Below are 17,681 nucleotides of genomic sequence, written 5' to 3'. Positions count from 1 at the left end.
CCTCCTGGCCAGAGGCTGAGCCAGGGCTGCCCTGCCGCTCCCCGCAGCGAGGAAGCAGGGTGGAAACGGCGGCAGCCTGGTTTAGAAGCTACCCGATGAACGCAGCCATTTGGTCTGGGTGTAACACAGACACAGCTCTAATTCTAATAAAGCCATTTATTGGAGCGGCGAAGCGCAGCTGTTCTCCCCGTCCTGCCACCCACACCGTGCTGCGAGCACCGAGACTGAGACCGGGGGGTGAGGCAAAGAAGCCAAGTGGGAAAATGAAATAAATCACTTGGAAAACAGCTGGATGGTAAAAATGGTCAGCCCTTAGGCTGGGGAACTACTCTAGATCCTGCTGTTTTACATTACCATTAACTTGAATCTAATTGCCATCTGGGTAAGCAAGCTACTTTTTAAAAGAGACACACGTAAATTAATCTGCACTTATTTCCAAAGATAAGCTGCCACTGTTGCCAGAGAACCGGGAACAGAGTTGCTCCAAGTTTTAGGAAGCAGAAAGACTTTTTCCTAGGATGTACTGCGATTTCCTAAGAAAAGTTTCATGCCAATTAAGAACTTCTTCCTGATAGGAAGAATTCATGTGTCGTAATACTCTTAAGAGAGAGAGACAATTACGAACAGAACTGGAGAAAACTCTTCAATTTTCCAAGTCACTTCTAATTCAGGCTGCATTGGCACTATCAATAGGAGGGAAAAAGAAGAATCATACTATCCTCTCTCCCCTTCTGTTGTCAAAGGAAAACTGAGCAAAGCATAGAGGCAGCCAATATCTCTTTCAATCCTAAAAAACAACGGCATTCAGATTAGAACATGGGTTTGAAGAGGACAAAGGGGGAAAAATGCAGAGGAATAATACCCATGATGGCTCGTCAGAATATTAAGGAGATGGCAGATTGTCAGAGCTCTGACATAGGGTGCTGGTAACTCATCAAAGCTCCTGTTCAGCTTCCAAGCAACAAAATGTGTCCGCATGTGTTGGAGAACAGATTTGCATTCATTGCTTCCTATCCTCTGACGAAGGGTAATACTGAATAAAAAACGGGATAAAAATTAATAGCTTTCCCTCATGGGTGCCAACATTTCGCCCACCTTACTGGATATTTCAACCAGAGAAAAAGAACATCCTAAAAATTCTACAAACCACTAGAAGCTTTCACATGCCTTGCCTCTGTACAAGCACGGCCTCTGTACTGAGCTCGCCTCCAACAAAAACAGCTTCCCCCCCTTCACCCCATACCCTGCTGGCAAGAAATGTGGAGAAAGAGCTGTTCTGTCCAGCAATCCACTGGGTAACACAGCTTGACACCACACTGCAGCTGGCATCCACATCTTTTGCTGAATTCTTCATTTTCTGCCCAATCACATCCAGTTCATTCAACCTCAAAGTCCTACTGAGGCTCAGCCCAAAGCCCTAAGCTCAGCTTTTGAGGCAAGTGACTCAAAACCAGTTACTTTTAGCCTTGTTACTGGCAATTTGAACTCTTCCAGCTCTCCACATACAATCATACCCACACCTCACGTTGATACCAGCATGCATGCTGTGTCCAGTCAAATATGCTCCAGGGCAACAAGACAGGGAGTGCAGAACATTATTTGTAACAGTGGATGACAAGAAGAACTTTCTCCTCAAATGCCTTGCAACTTGCACCACCGGTGAGCGGCTCTTGCTGGTTTAAGTTCTTCATTCATTCTCTGCTGAAGGTTTTCCTAATGCAGTTAGCATGCCCAACACCAACGGAGCGAAGACAAGCTTGTGTCCAAATTGTAACGAAAGCTAGACATCAACTCTGTTGAAATTCCTTTGACACAGAGAAAAAAAAAACCTACTTTCCTCATGGCTGTCTTTGCTGCTCCAAGCCAAAACTGCACGGTTACAATTAATAGCATGTCCATTTTGTAACAAACGAACAAAAGATCTGGCTACTCTCTGGACCCAAAGCCATTTAAGCAAAAAGCCATTAAGGTTCCAGGCGAAGGACTGGTGTGGATTTTTTCTCTAGGGTAACCTGTGTTTATACCAACATGACACCCAAGTGAAATGGGGTGGGGAGAAGCCCCAGATCTTATGAGATGATGAGTACAAATACTAAGCTATGTCCACTTTGCAAAATTACAGAAGTGAATTACTCTTTTCCAATGATATGTAATACCTTGAGGTATTAATTCCTCCATAAGACTTAGCTAAATGCTATGCAGCTGCTGAGAACTGCACATCTGCATCACATTAACTGGTTTTTAAGTGTCCCCACGAATAAGCAAGCACATACCTCATGCCCCAGATAAAAAGCAAAAGCACCACTAATTGACGGGAGATACAGCTAAGCCTTGAACTGAATCACCACTAGTGGAAATTACAGAAGGAAACCGCAAGGAGAAATGCAAAAGGAGAATACCCCAGAATGAGTAAAAGGAGCAAGAATTGGGATGCTCCTTCCTCAAGCTGTGCAAGTAATAAGCACATGACATACTGCTGCCCCCCTGCAAGGACAAGAGGCAAATGCAATGTCCTTACAGTCACAGTTCGCAGCAATGAGTAACGAGAGCTCCACGGAAACACAGGCATTTCCTTCCCTAATTCTCCAAACACCCCCTCTCCAGGATCTCAGAATGATTAGCAACAGAGCTTAGGAAGGAAAGCACCTAAGAGTCTCATCATCCATCCTAGGTGTAGTCGAAGGCCACCCAGTCTGCCGGGTCCAAGTTTCCATCCACCAGTATAAAACTGGCTAGCGAGCTTCCAACATTTCTCATGGAAGGCACTTCCTTTTGGAACGGAATGAAAAAAAAAAAAGCAACCTTTAAGTGGTGAACACAAAGTAGGTCACAAAGAAGCCACATCAATAAAGTCTGGAAACAAAACTGGGAGGGATACTGTGTCAGCTATAGAATTGAGTGGTTATTATAAATGGGCTTCAGAAGTACGGCTAGAACATTTCAGCCGGTAAGCCGTTCCACGGATGAAATACAAGTAGCCAGTAAGTGATGTACTACGGCTCTTCCTTTAAGTCTCTTCTAAAGCTACCATATTTTTAAACATAATTGCATGGTTTTTAGTCTGAAACAATAACCCTTCTGAACTCCATCAATAACACAAACAATCTTGACAATGATGATTTATCATATTGGATCTCAACCCCTCCACACCCCTCTCTCATCATAGTTTTAACTCAAGATGCATCTCAAAATCACCTGACAGCCAGTTAGGTACAAGACAGACGTGTAAATGGATTCGGTGCTTATATTCTCCAACAGGATGGACATGCCAACCAAGGGACCTCACGGCCTGGACAGCATCTGTTAATGAAGCCTTGGCTGCTGCCGGCTGGCTTGCAACCCAAAGCTGTCATCCTGAGCACGCAGAAAGCTAGGCTCTCAGTCCACTCTCACTTTTTTCTAAGCTGTTAGTGAAAAGTCCAAGTTAGTGTAACCCACAGAGTAAGCAGTTTCTCAGCAAGGAAAAAGTAGGTCAATTTAATTCTTGGCACATGTTTATAGGAACACCTAACTACTCACATGGGAAACTACCTTACCTCTCGTCAGAGTGCTTTCTATGTCCTGAGCTGATCTTGTTTCAAAACCATTCTGAGAACAGAGTCAGAAGACTGCAAGGAAAACAGTTACTATCTCTTTACTATCTCTTGATATTAACAGCTATTGCACTTCAAATTCTTCATATAGACAGGGCTTATAGAATCACAGAATCATTAATTATATGTTTATAAAAAAATTTAAATTCAGAACACAGGACTAAGGAGATCAGGATAACTCACAGTTGCCTAGTGGCTCATCTATATAAAAACTATCTATGACTGGCTGCCTTCTCCTTCCAAGGACCAGGTCAAAGGTGCCGAGAGCCACTAAACCCAAACCACCTAAAACACATGATATGGGATAACTGGCCTAACGCTCTGATGAAGGCAGGATCCAGATAACTTTAGGACACACAGCTCCAGGTGAACAGTGCTCTTACACTAAACAGAGGTTTACCAATGACAGCCACACTACATTTTCAGAGAACTTTCTAGCTGCACCCTATTCTATTTTCTGACAAAGAACAAACAAATGCATTCTGACAAAGAAGTAGCAGAACGTAAGTTTTGCCAGTATAGGGAAGAATAATGCCTCTTCAAAGCAACTAGCTGTTTAACTATTAGTACTGCATTCCTCTTGATTTTTTTTTCCTTTCCACCACTATTTCAGACATATTTTCATTTTTACAGCATACAAACTCCCTTTCCAGCACTCGGCATGAACCAGGAGTATTTGTTTTACTTCTTATCATCCTTCCTTTCTCCTACACATTCATCATTTGGTGAACAGAGGCTGTTTACATCACATTCCTGATTTTTCTACGAGCTAAGAAAAAAAGAAACTAGAGCAGAATATGCATAACTTCTTTCTGTAAAGCTTGTCTATAATGACAAATAATAAAAAAGAGAGAGAGAAAGGATTTCTTCCTTAATTTGATGTAATGGTTATAAAAGTGGGAAGTTAGTAACCCCTAGGATCGAGGCCAGGAAAGCTGCCTTTCACACAGCTGTGGCTTGCTGTGCTCTGCCACTACTTACAAATCTTGATGTGAACGACCACCTTCTGCAACGCTGGGCTTCTTTGAGCAGAGGATTCACCAGCTGAGGGCACGTGAAAGAAAACCGACATAAATATTTACGGCAAGACCATAAAGCTTTTTTGCTACCTTCCTACATGGGAAGTAAAACTCATTACCTCCACAGTGCTTAGGCTGTTTGAAAACTTCACCGAGCAAGACCTTAGCTTATGGAAGGAGGAGTTAAGGAAGAACCCCATGAAATCCATTCAGCGAGGTAATCAGTCACACCATACCTCACTGACATCCCACGTAAGTGCTGCCAGAGAGCAAGAAAGAGACCCCACGAGCCTATGCCATCTCAAAGATGAATCTCCTCAAAGCAGGATTACAAGCGTGTTGAATTTTTACACCATACCCTTTTGCCACAGCTCTCAATTTCTGCATTGGTGATACTACTCCATTTTTCCAGATTTCATGTTTTCCAAGGGAACTATCAACTACTCACCATCCTGAGCAAAAAGATGGAAAATAATTACGGAAACATACCTCAAAATAGCAAATTCTCAGTATTATTTGACAAAGAAGTCTAATGGTTTCCTAGCAAGTGTTAGCACATGGTGCTTTTGTTGCAGCAGCTTGGCTGCCTGAGGTATAACCCCATAACATAAATAAAACATCTTTTTCGGGAACCTTTTTGTCTCCTCTTCTTTCATAATGCCCGTACTGTACTGTACTCCTGCATATCAAGATAAAATACCTAACTAATTTGGAAAACTAATCTGGTTCAGTCAGCTCTCCTCACACAGCCAACAAAACAAAGACGTGTTACAGAGGAGCACAGGATTTCACATGCCATGGAAAGTATGTTGGAGCTTCAGGTGGTATAATTTTTGCTCTGTAGTTTTCCAGTCTCCATCTGTGATGCATTTTCCTCTACAGTGAAGAGTTACCTTCCTGGAAGCAATGATTTAGTCAAACACCTGGCCCTGTCCACAAACGAAGAGAAGTTAATCAGTGCCAGCTCTCCAAACTCCTTCGTGCCAGCAGGTCAGGCTGCTATCACTGTAAGGAGATAAGTTTATTACATTCTGAAGGTCAGCAAAACTTCACCCTTGTTGTTTCCAAAAAAGGGAGCAAGCAGACATAAACACCTGAATGAGAGAGTTTCCCCCGAGAGCATCTCGCCCCGCTGACCTGCAGCTCTGACAGCTAATAGGGTATTTGAGAGGATTATTAATAGTCACAAGAGGATCCAAGTAAAGCAGCAGGCTTAAAGGTAGCCCAAACGCAAGGCAATGCAACTCAGCCTATGCAAGCAAAGCACCGCAGAGGTCTCAGGAGATCTGACTTCTGATGCCAAGTTTCTTGCATGTCCTTGGGCAAGCTATCTGACCTAGTTGTGCCCTGTTTCTTCATCTTCCTACGTCTGAGCAGCACTCAAATAAAACCATTGATGCACTCACTCACACCACTCATTGCCTTGCTATGTAAGTAAAAACATTTCTTTTTTTAAAAGCCCCAACAGGCAGCACAGGAATTGCTAATAAAGCTGTCACCGTTTGCCATGACAAACCCATGCACAAAACTGAAGCTACGTGGTTATTTCAGTCCTCAAAGAGACTGAAGTGCTCGCTTCAGCCCTCCCAGCCACTGCTGCTCTCCACACATTTCCTAGAATCGGAAATCCCTGCTACTACATGTTGCGCTGATGAGAGCAGCATCTGTACCCTATCTTGTTGAGATGGCATTCATGCACTAAAGAGTCAGCTAAATTAAGGTGTGAATTACCTCCACTTATCTCAAGTCAATCCACTGACTCAAGGGATGAGAAACCAAAGAAGGCAAGCAAGTTTTTAACTCCCTCTGCCATACAGCTACCAACCCTGGAAAAAAGATCCCTCCAGAGGCATCAGCTCCATCTGCATTTCCGCCAAACCTTCGCTGGCAAAAGGGGATGGGCAAGTCACGCTTCCCAGCAGGAAAAATGCACTTACACCGTTGGGCAGTCACTCCGAGCTCTTCTGTGAAGTGCATTCCCCTAAAAAAGGGTAAGAAGTGAGCTTCTAGGCTTTCAAACTTGGAAGCTGGTAAGGCTGCAAGCCGGGAGCTGCCATTCAGTGCCAGCTCACAGCCTCCCCGCATCCCAGGGAGAACATTTCCCTCCTTTCCTTCTCACCCCCTGCCACCGAAACGATGCCCCGAGAGACGTGCGGCACGCTCCCTCCGGCGCTCGCCAACCCCAAAGTGCTCTGCTGGCTCCCAGGCCGACACAAAACCATCGCTAGCAGGAGAGACGGGGCAGTGCAGTTCCAGAGCCGCATTCCTTGAGCATTAAGCTTCGTCTAGAATACTGCTAAATTGTCTTTTGTTCCTTCATGCCAGAAATCCCCTGAAAGCAGTCCTGACACAAAACCTCTTCTCCCAAAGCCCTGGATCACGGCAGAGGGCACCCAGCATTTGTTGTACAAGGGTAAAGCCTACGCAAAACGTTGCTTTCGAGTTAGTTTCTCTCTCTTTGCCAGAAACTTCACACCAAAATCCAAGTTGCCATCCTTCTTTCCAATATCCTGTCTCCAGCACCTTGTTCAAAGTCACTGCTACCCAGAACGTGGAGAGCTCTCTTAGAATTGATGCTACGGTGTCTGTGGTCTACCCAAAATAACTTTCTCTGCTTTTTTCATGCCATCCAGCTTGGGAAAAGGTGTGAGGTGAAGAGGTTCTGCTGAATCCTTCGGGCAGTGACATGAAAGCCTATTGCTGGGAGGGATCTGGCGGTTGGACTTGGCAATCTTGAAGGCCTTTTCCAGCGCAGATGCTTCTGTGGAGCCTGACTGAGGGGTGATCATTTTCAGTCACACACTTCTTCCCTCGTCATCGCAATGCCGATTCCCAGTCCCACACCTCCTTGGAAGCAAGGACTCAATGCACTCAGCCCCCTCCTCTCTCATGATACGCTACCGTGTAATTCCCCATCCACTTCCACACTCATTTGCCATTTTTCATCGTTGCTATTTCCTTTCTTCTCCGGTCCAGACGACAAATTCCAAAAGGCAGGCAAAGCAGCCTCCGTCTGTAAAACACCACCTGCATCTACAGCATAGCACCGTGTAAATAAAATAAATTATCTTCACAAAGAAGAAAACAGTGCGTTCACAATTAAACCACTAACGTCCAAGAATGTAGACACGGCCCTACAGGAAGGGAAAAGGTGCCTGCAAGTTTTAATCAAGCCAGGACCGACGGGAAAAGCATACGCATTCTTATGCAAATCCACCCCAGACACTGCACATCTGCTGAACTGGGTGTCGTTTTCCCACAGTTTGCAGAATTAATGTGTTGAACTAAGTGCCTGCCAGTGCTTGCAGTGTCAGAGCTAATTTTTAATGGGGCATTCCCAGCTGTAACAAAAAATAATAATAATTCTTTAGATAATAAAGGATCTAAAGCCAAGACGTGGTTTTACATTTACTTAAGTGCAAAGACCCCCCCCCTCACCTCCAAGAGCTCATTACCCGCACTACTCGACTTGTTTTGTAATTAAAAATAATCCAGATTCTTAGAGAAGAGCCCTTCTACAGTATTGTGACCTTTTGAAATCCCATTAAAGAGAATTAACAAATGTTATCATCTCCTGATGATTTCTGTAATGGCTTTCAGAGAGGGGGGTGGTGGCGGCATCAAAACACACAAAGGACTGTTAGAAGTTTACAAACCAAAATGCAGTAATTTCTCTCTTCTCTTGGTTCCTTTTCTTGCAGACAAATTATATTTCCATGATTGCTATGACTCTTTACAGAGGATTTCAAAAGAATCCAGATGAGAGCTCGACTCAGTGACCTTGGGGCTAAGAAAGCATATACACCAGAAAACGCTGAAATCCCAACTATTTTTTTTTTTAAATCTATAAATATCAGTTGAAAGGAACTCATGATCTCATAATAAGTCAATGGGTCACAGTTATGCTCTTCTTATCTTCCCTTTTTTTCCCCTATTGTTTAAAAATAGGAAACAGCACCACATGAAAATGTTCAGCCAGAGATAAATCGTGTGACTGAAATACAGGAGTCAGGAAGCTGGTGTTTTAAAATAATGTCATCCTCATTTTCCCCGACACACACTAGCATTGTTGATGCCTCCAAATATTTAAGTGACTTTTAATAAATTAGTAACCTAGGCAACATTTGGCACAACACAGGCAGCTGGAAAAGCACAGCTAAAAACTCTTAACAAAAGTGAAAAAAAAAAAACCCACAACCATTTATGTACAAATTAACGTCAGCATTCCTTTAAAAAGATGATGGGCAAATGGTTTTAATGTCAAGGGGCTAATACTGCAATAAAGTTTGGGAATAAAGCAAAGGAGAAAACAGCCTACGTCCAGCCCTCAGCTGTGCTCCCGATCACAGCCCCAAACACAGGAGGCAGCGAGCAGAGACCGAATAGCGGCGGCAGCACGGAGGATCTGTAATTCCCCCCTGCACTACAACTCCTTGGAGTCCAGAGGAGTTACCAGCGAGGCTGGCACGCAGCAGGTATGAGCAGATCACCTGCGTGAGAGCTTCAGTCGCATCCTTCGATGTCCCCTTGCTGGCTGGCAAGGGAAGGCAGTACCCCTGCCCAAAGCACGCTTGTCTGCTTTCAGTCTGTAGCAAACGCAGTTACTTAAAAGCTTGGTTCTAATTAAATTCCGTCCTTTACAGCGGACAACCGACTGCAAGTGACTGCTATTTATCACCCTAACGAGATGCAAAAGTGCTTTGTGCCCTCGTTACCTAACGTTTGTAAGCAACACGCCTCTTTGGTACCTGAAGGCCACAGTAGGGTCGGATGCCCTGACAGCGGGCATTGTCCAAACGCACAGGAAACGGCATTGCCTGGCCCAGCGAGGTTTGCCTCCTGAGCCTGCTTTTGCACCGGGTTGCCAGGTGAGTTAAAAATAAGCCTACTGATCCGAAGGAAAAGCAATACTAGGGAACACCGACCTTCTTCACTTTCCAACGCAAGACCACCTCTGCAGACACGCCATACACCTCGTAAGCTCCCTTTCAGCAAGTTCCCATCCGTCCCTTCAGCTTGTCCCACGCAGGAACTCCTTTGTAACAGCAGACGATCTCCTGCAACTAACCACAGCCCCGTGCGCGCACACAGTGCGGCTCTACGCAGAACGGAGCCCAGCCACACTACCTGCACGCATCTCTAGGAGAAAACCCTCCGCAGCTAGAACAGCCGTCCCTCAACCACCGGATCGCCTTGCCACTTCAATTTGTTATGAATTTTTGTTCGGTTTTACGATAAGCACGCCCTCCCTACCTACTCCTTGTGAGGCAGCCTTTAGGTGACTTTTTAATTGAGCTTCTGGAGCCAGGCGATAAGCTTTGGAAGTGGAGAGGACACCGCTCCCCGGAGCGTTTCGGGCTGCCTCGGGCATCCTCAGCAGCTCCGGCACCACCGTAAAGAAAATGCCGCCACCTGGTGGGATCTCCTCCGGGTCACAGGACGCGGTCCCCGGGTTTGGGGAGCTCGTGACCCCCCAGGGAGGGTCGCTGACCTCGCACGGGCATCTCGTAGCAATCTCGCCATAAGCATGGAAGGAGAGGATCTGCTGACAACAACAAGATGCTATTTGTTACTGGTGCTTACCCAAAGAGAGATGGTTTGGAAGAGGATAACCTTTGCAGTAGAAATTAGGAAAAAAAAAAAAAAGGCATCAAGCTACCTACAAAGCCACAGCGAGGCAGGCTGTAAAGAAACAGAAAACCCCGGCACAGAGTCAGAGTCACAGAGTCATTTATAAAATACAGTTGAGCAAGGTAGATGATGGATTGCTGGAACGGGTAACTCACAGAAATTGGGTTTTTGGACCGAGTTTCACATGATTAGAGATGCTTCTGGACAGCGCTTGAGTCTCAGCTATTTTTTAATCTCCACATGACACTATGTGGATTACCAGAGCTTCAGTCCCGAGCACAAGCCTAATATTTTCAGGCAGCCAATACTTAAAAGCCTCAAAGTCGAGTTTCAGGCAGCTGAGAGACATTTATGTCTGGTTACACGGGGTCTAGTGCTTTTATTTGGAGTCAGAGCCAGCGAAGCTCTGCCTGGAGATCAATATCCACAAGAAAGCGTGGAGCCCTTCAAGCCTCGGTCTGCAGAGCAGGCTCTTGCTGCTGGGAGAGGGGAGTGAGAGGTTTATTCTGGCAGTCAGGAATGTCTCCAGGCTGCTGGCCGGATTAGAGGACAAGGTGATGAAAACATCCACGTCCGATCCGCACTAGAGCCTGTACAACCACTATCGTCTTTTAGCACCAATGCTAAAAGGGAAAGACATTTCCTAGTCCTGATAAGGCCCCAGAGCAGCGCTGCCCACTCCCAAGATGAACACTCAGGAAGGAACAGACTCTTCCACGTGCTGTTTTCTATGTATTTCAGCAACTCCTAGCTCACAGTTCATCATTCTGGTGCACGGGTGCTTAAGGTGAGCTTGGAACAGGCGCTCCAGAAACGGATTTGACAACCGCCGTTGCAGAAGTTTACAGTCTGTATCTAAACAGGTTGTAAGTCTGACAAAATCTGATTCTGCCCCCATCACATGCAACATTTAACACCAATGCTGCAACGCTAGCTTTATAATTCATTGTTACAAAATCCATGGATGTGCAGTCAGCCATACCAAGCGATATAATTGTTCCGTTTCACTGTTAGCACCGAGAAAGCTGTAAATTCAGTCATTCTCCTGTCTTCCACCAAATCAGTTCCAAAGAACAGAGAAAGAGACCTTGAAACTTTGACTTAAAACACTGGTGGATGCTTTCAAAAGTCAGTTATCCCTATTACAGAGAAAAAACCCATAGCATTAACCCAAGCAAGACGATCTCTTCCCTCTTACCCATTCCACACGTGCCGTGAGGCCGAAGGAAGCCATCAACCACAACACACACTGATACATATTTTACAGAAACATCGGTTGTGTGTCAAAACTAGTGCTTGGAAACATCATCTGACGACATTCACATGATTTGTGTTTCACAAGCAATTAAACCTATCACTCTGACAAGCAAATGTGCTGTTCCCGTTCACTGTTCAAACATGAGGTTAGAGGACGCTGCTTGCGGTACAAGCTCTGGCCTTCAGCAAGGAAACGGTTTTCATGGTTTGATAAGGTCCTTGTTAATTCACCTAACCAGAAGGTGCCGAAACTCCAGAAAACAGAATGAAAAAGTTACTCTGTGACTACTGCAGGAACGCAGGAAATGCAAAAATAGCCAGACTGTGATTTGGATCTGGTAGTGAGGTCAGACGAGACCTCAGTGTCACACTGAAATCACATCGCAGGCATTGCAAAGTCCTACTGTACTCACATCGCCGTCATGCTGCTGGCAAGCCACAGAGACCAGTAATGAGGGTACTTTACGACTAAACTCTTTTCTCTCTGCTTACAGATGAAGTTTTACAGGCTCTGCAACTGGACCAGCTCCCCTCATGCTAGTAATTGTCTCCTTGGACAGAGGCGAGCTGGGTGGCACGCCGCTGCAGAACAGAGAGGCACAGAAATAAGCAGTCGTCTCCAAGCAGGTACCCAACTCTAAAAGAAGCGCTTCCACAGCTTTTCAGACTATTATCTTCCGTTTGGAACAACTCCACAGCACAGTTGTCCACGTCTCACGCAGAAAAGAAACGCTGTGACATCAAAAGCTGCATTTCTTGATACACTAGAAAGAAAATGGTTCTCATCTTTTCATGTTAGATATTCCTTCCCTTCCCCAGCCGTTCATGGTGAAATAATTAGTGTTAGCGTTCGCATTGTTTATCAGACAATACAGACAATAAGGCTAAGCTTTCTGCTCCTGTTTTCTTTAGCTGTGCTGCTGTGGTTCCTCGAACAACTGTGCAAGGCTTTACTTTTAATCCTATAAATAACACTTGTCACTCATAGATTTGTAACCCATATTTAGTTGTGCACAAACATGGCACAGCTTCAGTTCGATTCATCGTCCGCAAACTTATCCAGATGTGTTCACACAAGAAAAAAGGCTAGGAAGCAGGAGGAAATAAACAAATTCTAGCTAACCCAACTGCAATTTCATAGGGAAGGAGGGAAGACACCACCACATCAGATTCTTCACAAGGGAGAGAGATAATGAGTTGTTTTTAAACTAAAAATAATTAGTTATTGTCCTTGGGCTACACGATGTATTTTTACATGCTTGAAGTCTGCCCTGATTTTTATAGCCTATCGGTTAGCTGCTCCGTCGCGCGGAGTTTTTTTCCATTTATCTACATGTTAGTGTCAGACTACAAACACATCACAACACATGACGCGACTTTATCAACAAGCAGGGTTTCTCACTGTGGCTAATTTTGAAACCACATTCCTGCTTCCACTCACATGAGATATAACCTTGGGTAACAATCAGATAGGCTGGTGCCAGACATCCTCTTCATAAGTACGTTCTCATTTTACCTTCGGAAAGTATTCTAAACAAACAAACAAACAATCTGAAGGCACTCTGCTTTCTTCTGAGCTCCCCCCAGCAGCAGCAGAGAGGTGTTGTTTTTTTTTTTTTCAAAAAAGGCTGCATTTTACAGTCTCAGCATCAGGCTGAGAGTAACAAAAGAAAGCCACGCAAGAAGCCGCAAGTTAGACAAGTGGAAACTACTGAAAATCCCAAACTCCTACGACAATTAATTGCGCTAAGTATAACTCTGCTCCTTGAAGCACCAGACAGAAAGCAGACAGACAACCTCGTCCCACCGCACCAGCTTTTCAAGCTCCCAGAATAAACACAAAGCTCTTTGAACAGACCGTGCTCCCCTGAAGACCTGCAGCCTGATCCTCCTCGCTGGAGGTGGCAAAGGCTAACTGACCGTGGTGGTGCTCACCATAACCAACCGTGCCCAGCCAGCAGAGCTCCTGGAGGTGACTTACTTGTGCCACCCGTACCTTTTGGGCATAACGCAACCGGTAGCGTGTCAATAACGACACTGATAGCGGGGCGCGTTGGCTTCCAGTCTTACAGACCAGGAAGAGCCTGGAGAACCTCGCCGGGATGCCGGGCAGGGCAGGACGGAGAGCGGGGCAGCAGGGCAGGACCTGCTGTGAGAAGACACCGGCGACACGAGGCGTTTTGGGGGGATTCTGCGAAGTGCCCCGCGTGCGGGGCCTGCCCGAGGAGGGCCCCCCAGCTTGGTGCCGGGGGGGGCAGCGGGGCGATGCCAACACCGCCAGGGCTTCGTTCGCTCTGCAAGCAGCGTGAGGGCGGCGGGGTGGGCGAGGGAAGGACACAGCAGCTCAGGTGGCTGACTGGGGGTGTGTAACGACGGGCTTGGGTCACCCCCCCAAAAAAAAAATATTAATTAATTAATTAAAAACAAAAAACTGAAGGAAAAGTTGGGCCCGCCGGGAAGTTCCCTCCGCTCCCGACCCGCCGTGCGCCCAGGCAGCCGCCCAGGCCGGCCGCCGGCACGTCCCGTCCCCCCCCCCCCCCCCGGCTCCCCCTTACCGTAGACGCGCAGCCAGCCCTGCTGCTGGCACACCGACTCCAGCAGGACGCGGTCCAGCGCGCCGCCCGCCGCCGCCTCCAGCTCGTCCGAGCCCAGCTCCGGCTCCGCCAGCGCCTCGGCCGCCCAGGCCGCCGGCTCGCCCGCCGCGGGGGGCGCCTCCATGCTGGGGAGCGGGGGGGAGGACGAGGCGCCGCCGCCCTCCCGCCCGCGCTGCGCCCCGGCCGCGCCTCGCCTCAGCGCGGCTCCATCCCCGCCTCCCCCGGCCCCGCCGCCCCCCGCCCCCTGCGTCACGGCGGCGGGCGGAGGCCGAGCCCGCGGCCGCCCCGCTCTGGGCGCCCGCCGCCGGCGGCCACGCACCGGTTCCTGAGGGGGGCCCCGCCCCGCGCCCCGCTCCCCGAGCCTCCGGCCTAGGCCTGGAGCTGGGCGCCGGGGGGCGTGAGGGCGGCCGGGGGGGCGCAGCCCTCCAGGAGGTTCTGCTCGCACACCCCCTTCAGAGCAGGGCGTGAGCCCGCTGTGCCACAAGGGTCTCACAACAGCACTGCCTCCGTCCCTCGCAGGGATCTCAAAGGGGCGGTTTCAGGCTCAAAAATGGGTGTGAGACGGCGCTCCCGGGGTTTCAGTGCTCCCCAACTACACCAGGCTTTAACTTTCTATTTGGTTTTTGGTCAAGTTCCCATCGATCAAGGTGCATGTTCTTAAAAATCCTGAATAAAATACCTGCGAGGGTAGCGTGCGTGTGTCCCATCGTGTTTTAAATCAACACTGAAGCGTGGGTTCGCAGGGAGGGCGGGCAGGGGGGTCGGCTGGCTTTGGGCACCTTCCCTTGTTCTGGGTTTGAGCCTGTCCCTGATCAATATGAGCTGGGAAAATTCATCCAAGCACAAAGATTCAGTGATTATCTCCATGGTGCATAGGTGATTTAGCAAATCAGCCATTTCTTCCACGTTTCTCCGAAACAACGTACTGAAACCTAAAGCTTAGCGCAGGCTGTCTCTAAAGGCCCATCTCAGTACACAACTTCTGCAGTAGTAGAAAGAGCCTAACAACTTTTTCTTTATTCAAACAGCTAAACAACGCTGTCCTTGGCATGGCCGCAGAGCCGTTACACGGCCATAAAGCTGCTTTAAGCCAGATACAGCTCCCCCACTTCTAACCGTGCTGCGTGCCATCCTGTTTTATTTGGCACTACAACAGAGTACGAGCATTCGCGTGGTGAGTTACAGCACCTCGGCCGAAGAGCCGTAACTTCCCTCTGAAGGGGCCATTACTCTCTAAGCTCTGCAGTGTAACAAAATCAGCTGCCTGAACCCCAAGTTTGTCTCCGGTGCTGTCTCACAGCTGTAGGACTTGCACAGCAGCACTGAACCGACTGGATTCGAGTACACTCACGCTGGTGTAGTTGTGTTCGCAATGGAAGACGTACGAACTATTTCAATAGAGAAAAAAGTCCTGCCAGCCCTATGATTAATTGATGAAACCTTGTTTCCTGGGGGTTTTGGTCTCATGCTTGACTAAGAGCTTGACCTGAATCTTGCCCTACAACTGGGTCATTCTCTATCCAGTCAGGAGCTCTGTTTTCTGAAATGGGATGAGTTTGCATCGCAGTTTTTCCATTGTAGGGTGGGAATACGCACCCTGCTGCAATTTCCAGGCTGACTTTGAAAACAAAGAAACCTCCTTCCTCGAAATGTTGGCTTGTTTCATGATCGGCAGAACCGGTGCAGCCTGGTTTCCCACTGATTCACATCCCAAGGCAGACTCCCTGGGATCTAGCAAGGGGTGGACACCTGCAGTCAAGAGTCTCGTAGGATCTCTCTGCTTTACCTTGCTGCCGGTGTTCATTATTCCTGCTGGCATTTAATTAGCTCTTGGACCTTTATGACTCTTTCTTTTGTTTGAAACAGATCAGCAGGTTCAATGCTTACTGAGGTTTTATGAGGCGAGACACAGGACCACGAGAAAAGAGAGATCCTGAGTTTGGTGGTGTCAGCCTCAGTTCTCTGGGAAGTAAAGATGAAAAATTAACCCCCCAAACAAGAAGAGTTAGACCAGGCAGAAACCTGGCGAGGATTCATCCTTTCACCCCTGTGACAGGCGCAAGGCAATTCCTCCGGCCTCTTGCATAAAGATGCAGCCCCTCACCATCTGAGCAGGCCATGTGGGCTGCGCATCCCTGGGGAGCCAGGCCACCCAGTAACATATCCTGGCTCCTTTCCACCCCAGAACATGCTCTGCGTCATGGTTTCCAAAGGACTGGGAGCTGAGGGTGTGCAGGGCTACTCCTTCCAGACAGGACATCTGCATAAATTGCCATAATGATACCATAAAGCAGCACGGCAGCCAATTCCTCCCTCCTACGTACTCTACCCTTGCTCATTCCCGCTGCTGCTGATAATATAACATATTCTCCAACCTTATCACTTAGTGGCCGTAATCCAATAAACTCGTCAAGGTTTTCCCTCCTGCGCTCTCTGCGGCCCTCTCCTCTCCTTCAGCCTGTCCTAAGCCTGTCCCTCAGCCGTGTCCCTGTGTCTACCTGCCACAGCTGCAGCAAGCTTGCACGGGCAGCTGCAGGGGAAGGGGGGATGGAGCTGCTCGGAGAACACGAACAGGAGCTGGCGTATTGCGAGGGAAGGATGTGGCTGTTGAGCTGCTGCCAAAAGAGGAATTGTGGAGTTTGAAAAAGCTGCCACATAGTGCCGGGACGACAATTACACAGGACCGGCGCGGGACACCGACAACTGGTTCCCATCAAGTGGGGACTGGTTGTGTCTGCCAGTATCATCGGCCCGTTCCCAACGCGAGGTCTGGAGCGACCGGAAAGTGAAGTTTCTGAAATTTGCACTGCAGCAGAAAACAAAATCCATTCTTCTGCCTTCACTTGTGGGTTTGGGTGCAATATAAACAATAATAAATAGCAGAGATGACTAAAATAGGAAGGCTGATTTTGCAGGCATGGCAGTAGCAAAAATAGACATATTTTGTAAATAAAGATGTCCTGGAAATAAGAGATGCCTGAGTTTCATGCCCATCAGTTCAGCTGTTCTGGCTTGGGGACTTCTCAGCCAGTAGTGCAGAGGGGATTTGTGCAGGCATAAATGATCAGTAACCAAGTGCATGCACGGAATTCCCTTTGTGAGAAGCAGGGCCGGGAGCTAATCTGCCTGTGGCCGTCACGTTAACCCACAGGCTCTGGTTAAATTGGGACTGGAGCTTTACTCAGACAGAACAGGTTAAAGCAAAGTGTGTGAGGGGAGCCGCAGCTGTATTTCCATTCATCCAAAGCCTGTACATGTTGTAGAAGAAATTGAGCTACATCAGCACGACTTGGGAGAACAAAGCTTTTGCGCTGACCTTCTTCCCGAACACATCCACGTCTTCAGGAGCAAACAGGTCTCAGTTCGGTGATCTTATCTCAAAAAGGGAAAAATAAAATGAGAAGATACACAGAGGAGGGGATCAGGACAGTGGAAGCGATGGAGTAGATAGGGCATGAGGAAAGGCTACAGAAAGGAAGGGGCTGCAGCATGGAAGAGCAGCACCTCGGGGCAAGCAAAAGCGGAAAAATCTGAAGGATGCCACGGACCTGGAGTTTTATTCCTTGCAATGCAAGAGCTAAGGAGCA

General features: G+C 47.6%; 1 protein-coding gene across 4 annotated transcripts in view; it reads right to left on the bottom strand.

Moving 5' to 3' along the window:
• RASAL2 (RAS protein activator like 2) overlaps positions 1-14,632 on the bottom strand; it is a 178,531-nt gene extending 163,899 nt beyond the window's left edge. For 3 of the 4 annotated variants that reach the window (XM_080603486.1, XM_080603487.1, XM_080603488.1), the window contains exon 1: positions 14,056-14,316. In XM_080603486.1, the coding sequence (XP_080459612.1) occupies positions 14,056-14,218 (163 nt within the window). In that variant the 5' untranslated portion in view covers positions 14,219-14,316. Of the gene's footprint in view, positions 1-14,055 lie in introns of all 4 variants that reach the window. The other variant, XM_080603478.1, reaches the window with a different exon arrangement.
• Between the last annotated feature and the right edge of the window lie 3,049 nt (positions 14,633-17,681).

Source organism: Anser brachyrhynchus (genome assembly GCF_964034855.1).
Source record: "Anser brachyrhynchus genome assembly, chromosome: 8".
Taxonomy (NCBI): Eukaryota; Metazoa; Chordata; class Aves; order Anseriformes; family Anatidae; genus Anser; species Anser brachyrhynchus.
Note: the sequence above shows the minus strand (reverse complement) of the source record. Positions and strands in the feature narration are given on the sequence as shown.